Below are 17,949 nucleotides of genomic sequence, written 5' to 3' on the forward strand. Positions count from 1 at the left end.
AACGTGATGATCGCTCAGTGTCTCGTAAATGAACACACTGGCAAATTTCTCGGAGAAAAGCTGACAGATGTCCTGCGAATGTCATAGAGGAGGATATCCCACCTTCATGTCGCTGTTGATTGACGGACCTCCAAAAGTGCTTGGCACGAGACTTGAGCTTCCTTTGTAATCTTATTGATATCGGAGAAAGCATCGTTTCGCAACACTTTTGTATATGTGGTTGATTCTCACATCCAAGGCATTCAAAGGTTGTCAGCTGACGGAGTTGCTGCCTGGAAATTTGAAGAGCGGATTGGTGAACCAGTTGGCGATTCGAACGAATAGGGAAAGCATATCCGTGATATAGTCAGCAATACAGCGTGAAAGGTGTTGGGCTCAACCTCAGGACAAAATGTGGTTCGATGCGGAGCGTCCAGAGAGGTAACGGACGAAAAAAAACGGGCTCATGCTATCACGATGGTGGCAGCACATAGAGTGACACGCCAGATGAGGGAGAGTTATCGAGTGGCTACGAGCGGTAAAAAGAGGCTCCTTTAGTGCACGAAACGCTTTTTCAGGCACGACACGCGAATATTATATAAGTATTCTATAATGGAATCAGGCACTGTACTGTGCCAATCCCTGTCATGTGCATTTACAGGAAAGTTAACCTGATGACCAATGAGACACTGGTAGCCATGGGTTGTAAACAATATTTCGAGATGTTGTAAAACGATGAGGAGGATAGAGCCGTCGATAGAAATAAATTAGAAATGGAGAAGGGTGGACAAGTTGTGCATCCACCATGCTTGGACCCTATCAGGAAAGCTTGTAAAGAACCAAAAAACAACGATGCAGTTGGGAAGTATGGCTTCCCACCCGAACTTTTTACAACAGCTGTTGCGTGCAATCTATCAGTTTATTTTAGCCGTTTGGACCGAAGACAAGGTTGGACAGACTCATTTGCCCACCAATTCTATTGCAAAAATTTTCGAGACATAACACTTTTTAATTCAGTCTATAGGTTTCTCTACCGCATTCTGTTTCACAAATTGAGGCCGTTGCAGGAAGTCTTTGTTTAAGAGTAGGGTAGAAGAACCGGTTTTGGCCAGTATATAATAGAATTGATAATTGTGAAAAAGTATCTTAAATTACTTCTATTTGGAAGTCTCCTATTGAAACTGCTCATATTATTCGACGAAATTATTACAAATTGCAGCAAACAAACATGCGTATTTAACTTTTTATAGTGGAACTAATTATACTCTCCCCAGTTCACTGTGCAGTCTAACGTTTAGGTAATTTGCAAGCTATTTTTCATAGAGCATTACTGTGTTTAAGTCTGTCCATTTCTGTAACAAATTTGGTTACCAGCATCAGGCACAACTTTCTACAGCACATGTATAAAAAAAATATGCATTTCGGTATGATTTTTCTCTACAACATCAAAAATGACAAAAGCTTCCAAAAACGTTCAATGCTCCATTCTTGGCCACATATCAAAGCAATTCCATTATTCATAATCCTGATATTAGCCATATGTAAACAAACCCATGGCAACGTATTAATGTTGATGCAAAACATGAAATGTACGTGATTTTTCGGGCTGTCATAAGTTATCGCTTTAGATTCGTGAAAAAAAAAACAAAACTAGTTTTGGATAAGAGAGATTACATTACTACAGCACCGCTATTTGATACAATATATCCGTTCCGTATAATATATCCGTTCTCCATTTGTTCAGGTTAGTTACAACACAAGTAACAGTGTTGTAACTGTTGCATTTACCAAAACTAACGCTTCAGACTCTTAATCTGGTGACTATAGTAAATGGCACTCAAGTCTCCTGGATGTTAGCAAATAATACAAAGAAGTTTCTATGTGAAAGCAAAGACCGTAAGCTTATAAATATTAGTGTTAATAAACATCATACTCAATTTAAATAAAATTCTAGTTCGAAGTACTTTGCAGTACTTGCTATGTGTGAATATAATATTATTATTGAGTTTGATCAATAGATATACTGGCTTTTTAGTTAGTTTAATAACGAGAACGTTCTGCTGATAAAATATATTTTGATGGTAAAGTCAAATTATAAAATAAATTCGTGTTAATTCAACGTTTTCGCGAATTGGCTAAAATAGGAGCCCCAAGTGGCCAAATTAGAAATGCTAAGGCCAAAATAAGAGCCTAGAGAAGTTTTTTGGTTGAAAAATATAAGCAAAATAACATAATTTAATAATTTAAACTCAATATTAGTGAAGAGTATAGTTAATTTCATCCGATTTCCCCGTTGAACTGATTCAATTACATATTTTTCGAACTAAGAAGGACACATATCTCTCATTGATAACATACTATGGCCAAAATTGGTGCTTTTACCCTACCAATGCGGTTTCTGGAAGGGTGATTCCCATGGCAGATTACGCTCAACACGTGCCTGGAGAAGCGTTTCTTGCACTTGTTTTCCATCAAAACTGATTAAACTGATATAAGACAAAGTATGACAATACTTGACGGCTTATCGTCATGCGTTTAGATAACGGGCCTAACCACGGACCCATTCATGGCGTTGGACGATTTGAACCAAGGTGACAGACTCTCGAATCTGTTGTTTGACATTGCCTTAGAGGGAGTAAAACTGAGGGCTTGTGGAAGCGTATACCATTAGCTCGATGTTTTATGTGCTATTTGGCTTTGCAGATGATATTGATATCGTCGTTATTAAACACAGAGCGACGACTACGCATGCAGCATCAATCATGTTGACTCATGAGTCAGCAGGAAAAATTTGACAGCTCTATCAGTCGAACTCTAACCGTGATGGCGAAAACAGTGAAGCTACTCAATTTAGAAGTGTGCGCGTTCAAAGAACGGTACCCTGCCGGGTCGAAAACGGACATCGTGCGGCAATTCGTGGACGCCGGATACACCTATTCCTGCATCTACAACATCTTGGCACTTCTGGACAACAATCAAAGCATTGAAAGAAAGCCCGATTCCGGACGGTCGATGATCCTGAGTTAAAAAAGGCTCCAAAGGTTGCTGAAGGGGAAGACCGAGGGAAAAGTGGCTACATCGTTGGGTGCGCTTGACCGAGATGTTGGTGCAACCGGCCAAACAGTGAAAAAGCCCCTGGTGAACATGGACATACATGTCAGTAAGCAGCAGTCCCGTCCACTAGTCTCAGGGCTGCAGGCAATGACGCAGCGACAGCGCGTGGTTAATATGGTCAAGTCGATTTTCCCGGCGAATCACGACATGGTGGTGGTGATGGTGATAAAACCTATCGCACTCTGGATGGCAACGACTGGCCGGGTACTTCGTATTTTGCTTCCCCCACGAAAGAAGCGAGCTCCGAGATGAAGTTTATTCCACAAACCAAGTTCCCCAAGAAGGTGCTGCTGTGGCTGACAATCAGCGAAAAGGGGATGTCAAAGCTGCTCTTCTTTCGTTCCGGGCTGGCCAAATATACGAAGTTCCTGCCGGAAGTTGTGTCGTTCATCAAGAAATACCCTAAGGACGAAGAAGCGTTGTTCTGGCCAGATCTGGTTTCGGCCCACTACTCGAAGCGATCGTTGGAGGAGATGGAGCGGCTGAATTTCGATGTGGTACCAAAGTTGGCGCCCAGCGTCCCCAAGTTGCACCTCATCGAGGATTTCTGGGCAAACCTGAAGCGTAAGATCTTTTCAACTATTTTGTCGCGAAAGTTGAAGAGGAATTGATAAATGAAATGAAGGAAGAACTCAAAAACATGCCTACACGCATGTTTTCGTCCGCCATGGAGAATGTCCCGGTTAACTGCCGGAAGTCCGCACGCAAGGGCGCAGATTTTTTTATTTTTTGTTTTCAAGTAAGCTAATATAATTACTTTCCTTGTCAAATTTATCAAAATAAATTATTTGTTATTTTTTATCATCATCCGAAAAAATCAATTTTTTAACGCATACGTTAATTTTAAGCTGATAAAATACGACAAGCCACAGGAGGATGGCCACGTAGATCTAATGTCGGAGGAGCGTCCAGTGAAGATGATATTGAGCAGAAAGCACGATAGAAATCGGTGACTCCGTGGTAGACCCTGTACTCACTGGATGTGTGGTGTGGATGAGGATGCCGGCTCGGCGGGTGTTAAAGGTTATTGAAAAAGAGTACCTCAAAATCGAGTGATATGCAGGCGTACTTTGGATTGTGTTGTTAGCGCCCTGTTACTATATAAGTAAAGTAAACTATATAACTGTGGTCTGTTAGTAAATGTCGTTAGCTCGGATTCTGAATGAAACAAAAAAAAACAATTTGTTACCGAAGTTGAATCTCACATTTTTTTAACCGGACCAAAACGTGGACGGTATATTTTACACATTTTCCAACACTGATCTTGTTCATGTCCGACTGAGAGTTTCATTACATCTAGTCTAGAATTTCCATCAATCCATTGAATCAAAACCTGAAAATCCTACCTGCGATCCTCCTTCCTAGCCGGATGAGTTGGTGCTCGATCCAGGCCATCTGTCACTATAGCATCGCGAACTAAGCTTTGAACGAGAGTACGATCGCAGTAGTACGGTTCTGCTTTTCGTGAACCCTGCGAATTGAAATGATGCTGAGCAAAGTGCCCAACTGGAATACCACCGTGTCCATGATGCGGCTGAGGTGATCGGGGACGAACCTGCGAATACAGCAATGAGTATGTCATTTCTCTCTTAAATAACAGTTTGAAGAAACATAGGACAAAGCAGCTTACCGACATCCACTTCCAGCCGGGCCTTCCAACACGGGCCAAGAAGTGTAACACTTGTTCTTCGGGAGTATCGAAATTTTCGTCCTTATCCCGGTAGGTGGATTCCATCGTACTCTCGCCATTGCTTTCAACGTCCTTTAGACTGTTATACTCACAATACACCCAGTCTGGGTGGACTTTCCAATTGTTACCCTGCAAGTGTTCGGTAACTGCGAGCCAAAAATGTTAGGATCAATCTAAATTTATAAAAGAAAAACAATCTTACCATTGGTATGGGAATGCCGAATCTCCTGCTGAGCATTAAGCTCATGAATACCATAATTATCTGGTAAAGCGATTCCCAGGGAAAACGGAGTTCCCTCTATAGGCCCGTAAAAATATCTGCAACAATCAATTTAAATTAACAAACATTTTCTGTGCTTTCACATATCTAGCTTACTTTTGAGGCCTTAAAGTTACACGTTTCATGCTGTCCATATGAGTTAACACGGTCAGCTCATTTTCTCCCTCCTTCTGGAGAACCATTTCATTGCGAAGCTAAGAATAAAAAATAGATTATTAAATGCTTCATCTCCGATAGGATACCAACTTACTTCTTGAAGCATATTTGTATATCTATGGTCATGTCGATCACTAACCCCATTATTTGAGCTATCTATTTCCGGCAGCTCAACCTCCGTCAGATCGACCGAGTTGTACTTATGCTTCAAACTGGCACTATATTGACCATTATCACTCAGAGGTCGAAGGTCAGGATGATATAAAACGCGTCCATTGTTGTCCACAATGAATGAATATCCGTTGACACCGAGTTTATGTTGCGGAATCATCTTTTGGATCTCTTCGATAGGAACATCAGTACCAACCACTCCCAACAAATTGGCCGCTCGTGAAGTATGATTACGACGGTCGAATACCGGAGTTGAGACTGTAGTAACCAGTTTACGGCGGTTTTCACTCTCGCGGCCCAGAATACCGCTGCGGCCTCCCATGAATACCGGGCTCCAATGTATCGGATGATCTGCTTGGTAAAGAACCATTGGACGAGCCATCACCAGAGCATATTCAACCACTTTGCGCTTAGCTTCCTCAACACTATTTATTTGAACGTAGAATCCTGTGAAAAATGGTGAATTGTAGTTATGTTCCAGATAATATGAGTAGTAGTTCAAACACTAATACCTTTGTTATCACAGGCCATTTGATACAGATTTTGGCCACTGCTCTTGTCAGTTCCAATCAGATACGTGAAAATTCTGACCGGCATGTGCGGGTGATTGTAATGCTTGATGATATCCGAGAACGTATCACTTGGACCGTCGGTAATTAGCATGATTGCTTGATTACATTGACTACCCTGGGAGCTTTGATTATACTGTGGGAAACACTTTTGCTTAGAAGCAATAAAGTAAAACACGCAACTATCTCACTTACCCTTCGAAGCAATTCGAACGCATTTTCCAAAGCGGCGGAAAAATTTGCAGTATTTTCACACTCCACCGTTTGAATAGCCGTTTTCACTTCTTTAACATTGTCCGGGGTTGCACGTACCTGTCAAATATAAACATGAACTCTTTTTCCTGAATAAAATGAAGCGCAAAGCTTACCATTTTGTCTTGGAAGCAAGGCACAATCACCTTTGCCTGATCGGAAAATGATATTAAATTGAAGAAATCATCATCTCCTAGCGTATCCATTATAGCAGCTGCCGTTGCCATCGCCAACTGATATTCTTTGCCGCTCATAGAACCGGAAGAATCGAGTAGAATAATCTGTCGAAAATTTAAAGAAAAAAAAATTGAGTCACACCTCAACCTGCACCCAACTCAACAACACCTACCACATCCTTCGGTGAAGATGCAGCCTGAATGAACCAATCTTCAGTTCGAAAGTCGCTAATATCCTTGCTTCCGTAGGAAGTTTCCGGTGGCCAAGCAGTTCCTGGAAACCTTCGCAAAAACCCGGTGCTTGATCCAAAATACTGCCACGAAAGAGCGGAATCTCGTTCGATGTTATTCGCAAACAGCGGATCCAAATGTGAAGACCACTTTATAGCCGCTCTTGCTTCAGCATCTGAAGAAAATAAGGTAAAAATTTAAAAAATTACCACATTCATTGAATGTCACCGCACAATACCTTCCAACTCCACTCCCCCGGGCACCAGCACCGAACTAAGACTAATGTTCACCGGGTAGCCCTCGAAGCGCCGCATGTGCCTGAGCAACATTTGTCGGGAGCCTTCCGCTAGCCGTCCGTCCGACTGATACTCGTTGATTCGCCTTGCGTCGTAGAAGGCTCCTCCGTGACTTTTGGATGCACCGGACTCTGGATCCGACTCGGAAAGAGCCGCCTGTTCTGCAGAATCCATTATTCGCTGTGAGTATAAGATGATGGATGTGTCATCACCGGCGTAAAATGCAATGTGAAAATCAATATAGAAATTGAGAGAAACGAAAAGAACGTGGAAAATCGTATTTAGTTTTGCTAATCCATTTGCTGCTTCAAAGTAGAGTAGTAAAAAATCTTTTCTTCGGCTTCGTGCCGTCGCTTTAGTAATTCCTTCCGAAGATTTATATATTGCTACAACGGGCAAACATGTCATGGGCGATGAAAGGAAAACCATTTGCAACTATGGCCGGTGGCAGTGTAAAAGGTTTTGTACGAGAAAACAGGCAAAAGCTGGATTGGATATAAAGAAAGCCACTCAAGGAAAACTTTACTGAACCGGACTCTTGCTAGTTCACCAGCAGTGTTCATTGTTGGTTCACAATTTTCAAAACCGGTTTGGTCTTTTCAGTTAAGGGAGACTTTAAGCCCAGTAGAATGTTCCACTTTTACTACCGGAACCGAAATTTAAGATAGATAAAATAGTTTATTCACCTGAAACTTAATACAGTGATACGCTACTCAATTCTTTCTTATGAATGCGTGCTAATATTTTTGACATTTAGACATTTTTTAAATTCACAATTTTGACATTTTTCAATATTTTTGACATTATGGTATATTTGTTTTTTTTTTGTCTCTCATTGTAGACATTAATTTTTTGTTTTTTTTCAAGTGAAGACTCAGATAAAGTTTGGAATTTTTGAGTGTCAAAGCTACTTTTTTTCAATAGTGTTTTCATTGAAAAAATAATGCAATAAAACAGCCTTCCATTTCTTTCAGCTATGCACTTCGTGGGGCCCATGGAGCCTCAAATGCATCGCCCCGTGTTGCATACATAACTCGGAACTCGGCATAATTCGCAACAAATTCAATAATTGCGTATAAACTCCACTTTAACTTTTCCTTCCAGCCAGGATAACGTGAGCGGAATTGTTATTCTCGTATTTTTGCTGTGTCCTTCCGTTGCGACATAAAAGTGTACCGGAATATTTTCGCCGAGAGTCGTCGTTCACAGATAAATCTATATAGGTGTGTGAGTAGAAAAAAGTAAACTTCGAACGTTTTAGCGTAACGGTAGTTCGAGCGGCAGGGTTATGCATTCGAATTACCCATTTTGTGGAATTCATGTTGTAAGTAGGACAAAAAGGTTTTGAAAAACATAGTAATAAAAAACAACTGGAAAACTTTATTATTTGTGTGTTTTTGCCTTTCTTCTAGAAAGGTATAGCGATCACTTGCAAAACCGGAAGTATAAAAGTGCTCCAAAGGGCCGAATTGCATATATCACTCGACTCAGCTCGACGAGCTGAGCATTTTCTGTATGTGTGTGTGTATGTGCAGATTTTTATTCTCACTCACTTTTCTCAGAGATGGCTGAACCGATTTTCATGAAATTAATTGCAAATGAAAGGTCTTGTTGCCCCATAAGACCATATTGAATTTTATTGTAATCGGATTTTTAGTTTAGAGGTTATGTTTAAAAATGTGAAAATCATGAAACATCAATATCTCAGAAACTACACAACCGATTTAAACAAAATTGGTCTTAAAAGAACGGGCTACCTAGAAAACCTTTGAGTTTTGAATTTCATAAAGATTGAACTTGTGGTTCAAAAGTTATGAAAAGAAACGTGTTCTGAAGACTGTTTGATCTCACTCATGTTTCTCAGAGATGGCTGAACCGATTTTCATAAAATCAGTGTCAAATGGAAGGTCTAATTGCCCCATAAGACCCTATTGATTTGTTTTGCAATCGGACAATTACTTTGCCTATTATGTTTAAAAATGTGAAATCCAGCTATGCAAAGGAACATATTCCGAAGACTACTTGGACTCACTCACTTTTCTCAGAGATGGCCGACCCGATTTCCACAAAATTAGTGTCAAATGAATGGTCTAGCTGCCTCAGAAGACCCTATTGAATTTTACTGTAATCGAACTGTAACTTCATTTGTAATGTGGCGACTTGTGAAAATCACGAAACTTCATTATCTCAGAAACTACACACCCGATTTGATTATTATTATCAGATGAGCGGGCTAGTTAAGGGTTAACTGATGAATTATGATTGAACACGTGGTTTTAAAGTTTGGCTGCCCTACACGTTTCCATTTCATTTGATTATAATCGAACTTAAGCAACCGTTATGTATTAAATTGTTAATAAAACAACGAAAGTGTTGAAGTATGCAATTTTACATTACTTGTCTACTACATCTGACATACAACTTTATACTCTTGTGCATAAGCTTGAATGAAAGCATCGAACTGTTGTATATGATTATATCCTTTTGTATACTGTTGTAGGTTTCTAGCTTGAATTTTCTTGTAGTAAACATAGCTATCGCCAATGTACCATGTGGAGTAGGAATTAGGTGGTAAGGATAATCAATGTAATTTCAATTTTCAAGTCAAGCTGACAGTTAGTCAGCAGATCAATAAAAGTAAATTGAAGTGGTTAACTTCAACAGGATATTGGCCCAGGACAACTCATCGGAACTATTTGGCTGAGATGGCAACGCCACAAGAGCTATAGGCGGACAATCATCGTCCGGCAAGAAGAAGAAGAAGATTGTGGACTGCAATCTTGGAGCTGCGGGTAGCAGCGGGCATGGCCAAGCTGCGGCTAGCAGCGGAAATGGTCAAGCTGCGGGTGGCAGCGTAAGCAGAAGAGCTGCGAGTAGCGGCGGAAGTGGCCAAGCTGTGGCTAGCAGCGGAAATGGTCAAGCTGCGGGTAGCAGTAGAAGCGGTCAAACTGCGGGTAGCAGTAGAAGCGGTCAAACTGCGGGTAGCAGTGGAAGTAACCATGCTGTAGGTAGCAGCGGTAACGGTCGTGCTGTGGGTGGCAGCGGCAATGCTGGTGCTGGTGCTGTGGGTAGCAGCGGATGCAGTCTAACTACGGGCGGAGCATATGATGCTGCAGGACAGGATCTGGATGATATTCTCGTCCCAAATGCTGCCACTCTGATGCTAATTCAACGACGCAGCGTCACTGTGGGAATGTTTAGCGGCGAGGAAAAGCAGTTTACTGCTTGGAAATGGCGTTTGATGCACCATTTGACCAGACTCAAATTGGATCATACTCTTCAACGCACGCCGCTAGAAGAGCCATATGGAGGACCCGATCCAGAAGCCACACCAGAGGAAGAAGAACAGCGAATGCGTCGCTACAGGAAACGCTGTGAGGAAGATGATGCAGCTATTGATGAAATCTGCTGCACCCTCACTAATGAGCCATTGCTAAAAATCATGCATTGTACTTATGCAAAACAGTGCATGGATGCATTGGTACAAGCATACCAACGCAATGGTACGCTTGTTGCAATGTGCGTGAGACGTCAATTGTATGGTCTAGAGAATAGGCAATTCGGCAACTTGAACGAGCTCATTGAAGCACATTCCAAACTTGTGCGAGAACTGCAGCGTGCGGATCCACAATCGTCGCATCGTGAGTACATACAAACGCTCTTGGGAGCACTACCGGAACAATACAACAACGTAGTTGCACAAATATTATTACTACCAGAAAGGGTCCTACAGAGGAAACCCTTAGAAGATCTACACTGAATCTTATACGATGCTGAAATATTGCAATGCCGGAATAGGAATGCAGGAGAAAATATTGCGTTTCTGGCCGAAAACAATAAATGCCCAATTGAAAAACGTAAACGCAAAGAAAATAGAGGAGTAGGTAATCAATACGAACGTAGAGAACATGCTCTAATGGCTGGTATTCGTCGACATCGCTCACGTCCTTTAATGGTAGTGGACTCTGGTGCTTATAACCATATGTTTAATGACGTTAACATAATGCGGGAATTGCGGGACCTTGAGGAAACAATCACTGTTACTACTGCTAAGGAAGGAGAAGAACTACAAGCTAAGCGTATTGGAAATGTTTCACTACAATCTGTAATCGGATTTAATAAAATGCAGAATTTGAAGCTGTACGACGTTCTATTCATTCCTGAGTTGCAGGAAAATTTGATTTCTGTTAAAAGGGTGGTGAGCCTCGGAAAGGAAGTTCTGTTTGCTGACAATTTTGTTACATTTCGGGAAAAATCTGGAGAAATTATTGCCAAAGGATACCTCGAAAACGGGCTCTATTTGCTAGATGTATACGGCGAAGCAATGAATGAAAATGCTTTGGTTTGCAAGAACAATAATTTGGTTCAATGGCACAAACGATTTGGTCATCTTGGAAAATCTAACTTGGAAATACTTTTCAAAAGGAATATGGTTGAAGGTTTCAAAATACAGGTGAACGAGTTTAACCAAGACAGACAGATATGTGAATCATGTCTGTATGGAAAGCAAATGCGTGAAAGATTCAAACAAATGGTTCTGCCAAGGTCTACCAGACCTCTTGAGATAATACATTCTGATGTATGTGGTTTCTTCGAGCAAACTACCTATGATGGTTTTCGCTACTTCGTCACATTCATTGACGATTACACACATTTTACAACAGTGTACCTATTAAGCCACAAAAGTGATGTGTTTTATCGGTTCAGGGAATATGAAGCAATGGCTTCGGCTCATTTTGGACTAAGCATTGAAAATTTAAGAACAGACAATGGAACTGAATATTTTGGAGAAAATTTCAAAAACTACTGTATTCAAAAAGGAATTCAAATAATAACAACTGTGCCATATACGCCACAACAAAACGGAGTGAGCGAAAGGATGAACAGAACTTTGTTGGACAAAGCAAGAAGTATGCTACATGGAACTACATTGTCCAAGGAACTTTGGGGCGAAGCTGTTTTTGCTGCCACATATTTAACAAACAGATCTCCTACAAGCGCTCTGTTGGAAAATAAAACTCCGTTTGAAAAATGGTTTGGAAGAAAACCAGATGTGAGCAAACTAAAAATATTTGGCTGCGATGCTTACGCACAAATTCCAAAAGAGAAAAGGAAGAAACTTGATAAACGAAGCAAGCTTCTGAAATTTGTCGGATACTCCAATAATGGCTTTAGACTATGGCATGCGCAAACTAGGGGGATTGAAATTTCTAGAAATGTAGTGTTCAACGAGCAACTGGTATCAACCAATTGTGTGCGAAATGATTATACAGATAATTGTGAGGATATTTCAATTGTAACTAATATACTACCAGAACACGATAGTCCAAGCACTAACATTACCGAGAACTTGGATGGTAGTTTTGCAACAGCAGAAGACGATGGTGCTTTCGGGGATGATAACGAACAAAACGGAGCAAATCAAGAGCTTCGAAGAAGCGAAAGAAAAAGACGACCACCAGAATGGATGAATAATTATGAAACAGCATTCAGTGCCAATGAATTTATACAAGAAATTCCTCAATCCATTGATCTTTTAAAAAGACGTGATGATTGGATGAAATGGAAAGAAGCAATTGAAATAGAACTTGCCTCCTTGTATGAAAATAAAACATGGACTACTATAGAAAGTATATCAAAACACCAAAAAACCGATTAAATCCAAATGGTTGTTTACAATTTAGGACGATGGTCGATACAAGGCCAGATTAGTTGCCAAAGGTTGCTCACAAAGACCGGGTCTTGATTATCAGGATACATTTGCACCCGTGGCGAAAATGAGTAGCATTCGTGTTATGTTATCACTTGCCAACGAACAAAAATTAAAGATTCATCAAATGGATGTAAAAACGGCATTTTTGTATGGAGAACTTACAGAAGATATTTACATGGAGCTACCATTGGATGAATATGGGGTTTCTAACATTGTTAAATTACAAAAGACACTATATGGCTTGAAGCAAGCAGGACGAAAATGGAATGAACGCTTTGATAATGTAATGCGAAAACTTGGATTATTACCATTATATAATGATTGCTGCATATACAAAATGAAGGAACGTGTCTTGTATGTGGTATTATATGTAGATGATTTACTCATAATTGGTCAATTCATTGACGATATCAATTGGATTAAAGCTGAATTATCCAAGCAATTTCAAATGAAGGATCTCAGTGAAGTTTCTCATTTCTTGGGATTAGACATTATAAGAGATCTGGAAAATCAGAGAATGGAAATTTCACAGATAATTCATCTGTGAAATTTCCATTCTCTGATTTTCCAGATCTCTTATAATGTCTAATCTAACAAAATTTTGAAGAGGTTCAATATGGAGAATTGTAAACCAGTTGCGACTCCAATGGATGTAAATCAAAAATGGAATCAAACCGGTGATCCTCTTACCACGCATCCTTACAGAGAATTGATAGGATGCTTGCAATATCTAGCGTTGTGTTCAAGACCGGATATTTGCGCCGCAGTCAACATTTTGAGTAAATTCCAGTCTAGCGCTAATGATAATCATTGGACTGGATTAAAGCGCATCCTGAGATATCTTCAAGGAACTAAAAATACAAAACTTGTATATCACAAAAATCACGACTTACCAACGCTACAAGGATACGCGGATGCAGACTTTGGCAATGATTCAGAAGACAGGAAATCTATTTCTGGATATGTTTTCCAAGTATTCGGAAATCTCGTTTCGTGGTCAACTAAACGTCAACCAACTGTTAGTCTATCCTCAACTGAGGCAGAACTAATTTCTCTCTGTTCTGCAACCAAGGAAGCAACGTGGCTTTCAAATTTGCTATCTGAATTAGAGGTGAAGAATTTGCCATTCATAATTTATGAAGACAACATACCATGTATCAGGTTTTCTAAGGAACCCCGGGAACATCAAAGAATGAAACACATCGACGTGAAATTTGTTTTCATCAGGGATATTATAAAGAGAGGTCATCTCACATTACAGTACATTCCCACTCAAGAGCAACTAGCAGATGCGTTGACTAAGGCTTTACCTAAAACTCAGCATAAAAAGTTATTTGAAAAACTAAAAGTTAAAATTGAGGGGAGGTGTTGAAGTATGAAATTTTACATTACTTGTCTACTACATCTGACATACAACTTTATACTCTTGTGCATAAGCTTGAATGAAAGCATCGAACTGTTGTATATGATTATGTCCTTTCGTATACTGTTGTAGGTTTCTAGCTTGAATTTTCTTGTAGTAAACACAGCTATCGCCAATGTACCATGTAGAGTAGGAATTAGGTGGTAAGGATAATCAATGTAATTTCAATTTTCAAGTCAAGCTGACAGTTAGTCAGCAGATCAATAAAAGTAAATTTAAGTGGTTAACTTCAACAGAAAGTCTATTATCTCAAAGATTACATGACTTATTTGAACATAACTAGTGTCATACGAACGAGTCATCTCTCAAACTTACAAATAACAAACTTCATAACAATTTGATATGTGGCTCAAAAGTTATTGGAAAGAAGAGAAATTCAAAGACTATTTAAAACTATACCTGCTTTGATCGATATATGTGGCCTCAACATAATTTAAATGTGGTGTCGTACTATTTGAACGTTCCAAGTTCATTGATTCCTTGCGGTTTGTTTGAAGTCTGCAAATGCACGACGAATCGGCCATAGGATATGATCAAAGTCAAATAACAAATCGTTTGAAATGATTGGTTTTATCGAAATGACAACATCCTCGTCTTTTGGCTTCTGTACATCGCCTTAATTCTGAATATATTCATATTGGGTGGTATTCTGTCATTATCAGCAGACTTTCTGGCATCAATCTGACACCGGAAATACCCATTCTGGTTCCGAAAACATTCATATTGAATGGTATTTGGTCATTTCCGGCTGTTTGCCAGACACCGGAAGTCACCATCTTAAAATTCAAGATTGTGTCTGTGATCAATTTTTAGCTTCTGTGCATCTTTCTGGTTCCAGAAATACTAATATTTAATGGGAATCGTCCATTTCAGGCTGTTTTCCAGAAACCGGAAGTTGCCATCTTACAATTCAAAATGTTGTCTGAAGTCGATTTGTGGCTCCAGTGCATCATTACGGTTCCGGAAATACCCATATTGGGTGGTATTTGGTCATTTGCCGCTGTTTTTCCGACACCGGAAGTCGCCATTTTGGATTTCATAATGGCATTTGGAGACAATTTCTGGATTTTGAACGGCATACTGGTTAAAGAAAAACTCATATTGGGTGGTATTTGGTCATTTTCTGCTGTTTTCAGAAACCGGAAGTCGCCATCTTAGAATTTAAAATGCTATCTGTGGTCGATTTTAGGTCCTGTGTATTATTCTAGATCCGGATATTATTATATTGGGTGGAAATCGGCCATTTTCGGCTGTTTTCCAGAAACCGGAAGTTGCCATCTTACAATCCAAAATGTTGTCAGAGGTCGATTATGGAACATATTTGTTACCACTAAAAACATTCACCTGCCAATATGGTTCCATTTAGTTGATTAGTTCGTGAGATGTGCAGAAATTTGTGAAGAAACATGTACTTCCAGAAGAGGGAGGGGCGTCAAACCATTATGGACATATTTGTTACCTCTAAAAACATTCACATACCAAATTTGGTTGTATTTTCTTGATTGGTTCTTGAGCTGTGCGAAATTTGTGTTTCATTTTCATGGGATCTCTCCCTTATAGAAGAGGGAGTCGGGTTTCAAACCATTATGTACATATTTGTTACCACTAAAAACATTTACCTGCCAAATTTTGTTCCATTTGGTTGATTAGTTCTCGAGATGTGCACAAATTTGTGTTTCATCCAACTATTATAGACATATTAGTTACCCCTCAAAACATCCACATGCCAAATTCGGTTTCCTTCGCTTGGTTTGTTCTTGAGTTGTGCAGAAATTTATGTTTCATTTGTATGGGACCCCTCCCTTCCAGAAGAGGGAGGGGTCTCAAACTATCATAGGAACCTTTATCGGCACCAAAAACCCCTACATACAAATTTTCACGTCGATCGGTTCGGTAGTTTTCGGGCCTATATGGATCAGACAGACAGACAGACTTGACTGCATTTTTATATGTAAAGATTACAACATCAATATTTTAGAACCTAAAGAGTGAATATACATTTATTGGATTGAAGCGTTCATGTAAATCTATTTTTACAAATAAAAAATTGAATGAGAAAGGCTGGGTCTGACCGCTAGGTGGATTAATTTTTTTTTTCAATCGATCATATATAAGTAGATACATAAGTTTTTTTGGTTGTGAACACTCGACATAGTAGCGGAAAAATGTTTAACATGCTCATGTACATACTTATGCGACTTTCAATCTTAAACATACTGAAGAAGTATTTTCTCATTTTGCATTTTTGACAGTGCTGAAATTAAGCTGAATGAAACTATAATTGATGCGCAATATTTGTCCACAAAAGAATCACACTACTTCGCCATTCTGTTTTACCCACTATTACTGTTAATTCATCCGAAGATACACAATGAAGAAACAATTTCAATTTTATCTTTTTCGAGCACATTGGGCTGCGCTCGTATATCTGAAAGTCCTTTCTTTTCTCGTTTTTTTCTTTTTTTTTATTTCAACTCAAATTGCATCCCATTAGCGCACCGAAAACTTTTCCTGTAACTTATCTCCGAGTAGAAATCACTTTGACTCCGTTTTATCCTTCTGCGGTATGTCAGAAAACTTAAAGAGCTTCTGTCGCTTCCATCTTACGGATTTTGCTATCATCTCCGATATCTGAGAATTTTTGGGCTATATACTGGCCCTGTCACATAACTAACGATTTCAATTGGATACATTTTTTACTGCATTCATCAAGTGACGAAATATTTGAAGTAATCGTAGATTCGCTTACAGGTTGGTCAGATTTTCTCGAGGCGAAAACGATGTACCGTTTTGACGATTTACCGTTAGGTTTAAAAAACGGAACACTTGTCAAATTGATTTTTGGAAAAAGATATTAATTAAAGTTAATACATATAAAAAAAACTGTTCACTGCTTGGAAAAAACCTACATCATTCCCTACGAAGTAATGCTCAAATGAATATTAAATTTTGCGCAAGAAGTGTGATTTTTGGAAATAAAGTTCTGAATCGCTCGGTACTGCAAAAAAACACGAAATATTTTTAAAAACTTCACCAAACTTCTGGCAGCTTAGATTTGTTTTATTTTGAAAAATATTTGAACCCAACGGTTTGCAACAGTTATCTGTCTTTCTTTTTTTTATTTTCTTGATTAGAGAGTTTGTAATAGAGTGGCGACAACAGTTAAAATTGGAGTAAAATTATCTGTCAGTGTCACTCCAATGAAACACCCTAATGAACTCGTGTGAAAAAAGAGATAGTGACCGGTGATATTTTTACCATGTTGAGAAAAACGAATTGAGCATGAGCATGAGCATGATTGACCGCCCGCGGTTGCTACTCCGTTATTGCCAGATCAGCTGTAATTACACAGAGAACCAATGGATGATGCTTGGGATTAACATTCATCCTCAATGTGTAAAAACTGGTGACCTTAACCTTTATATTAGGCAATACCAGCGCCGTCCGTCTGAATGCAGGTCAAAGAAAGAGTGTGTATAGGAATATGTTGACGTGATATTCGCTTTATTGGAAGCCGAGAACACCTCTGCACTTCCACGAGAAATCACTGGGATGTTAGAGAAAAGGGTAAGGTTTGTAGCAGGTTTCGTTTTGGTAAACGATGCGCTGGATTCTAGTACCGGGTTCATAATAACAAATATCGCGCGTACGAGTTCATTATATCTTCTTCGGACATCATAATGCAATCCGAACTCATTCCAGCTGCTGATGTAACACCGCAAAAATAAAGCGCACGCGAGGATACCGGACCTATGAATCAATCAAGACAGACTCAAATATTCGAACAGCTGTTTATGAAGTCATTATGCAACTACCAAAACGTGTCTCTCATTGATTTACCTCAGCTGACTACACAATGTTACGAAAGTTGAGTCTACGTTAACGCCTCGCCACTCCTA

At 39.5% G+C, this 17,949-nt stretch overlaps 1 protein-coding gene across 4 annotated transcripts in view; it reads right to left on the reverse strand.

The window, feature by feature from the left end:
- LOC129726932 (voltage-dependent calcium channel subunit alpha-2/delta-4) overlaps positions 1–17,949 on the reverse strand; it is a 132,276-nt gene that overhangs the window by 16,978 nt on the left and 97,349 nt on the right. For all 4 annotated transcript variants that reach the window (XM_055684206.1, XM_055684209.1, XM_055684208.1 and 1 more), the window contains exons 4-13: positions 6,857–7,094; positions 6,561–6,793; positions 6,328–6,492; positions 6,155–6,271; positions 5,903–6,095; positions 5,314–5,837; positions 5,160–5,257; positions 4,986–5,101; positions 4,724–4,929; positions 4,440–4,648 (exon numbers count right to left, since the gene is read on the reverse strand). In XM_055684206.1, the coding sequence (XP_055540181.1) occupies positions 4,440–4,648; positions 4,724–4,929; positions 4,986–5,101; positions 5,160–5,257; positions 5,314–5,837; positions 5,903–6,095; positions 6,155–6,271; positions 6,328–6,492; positions 6,561–6,793; positions 6,857–7,094 (2,099 nt within the window). The remainder of the gene's footprint in view (positions 1–4,439; positions 4,649–4,723; positions 4,930–4,985; positions 5,102–5,159; positions 5,258–5,313; positions 5,838–5,902; positions 6,096–6,154; positions 6,272–6,327; positions 6,493–6,560; positions 6,794–6,856; positions 7,095–17,949) is intronic.

Source organism: Wyeomyia smithii, chromosome 3 (assembly GCF_029784165.1).
Source record: "Wyeomyia smithii strain HCP4-BCI-WySm-NY-G18 chromosome 3, ASM2978416v1, whole genome shotgun sequence".
Taxonomy (NCBI): domain Eukaryota; kingdom Metazoa; phylum Arthropoda; class Insecta; order Diptera; family Culicidae; genus Wyeomyia; species Wyeomyia smithii.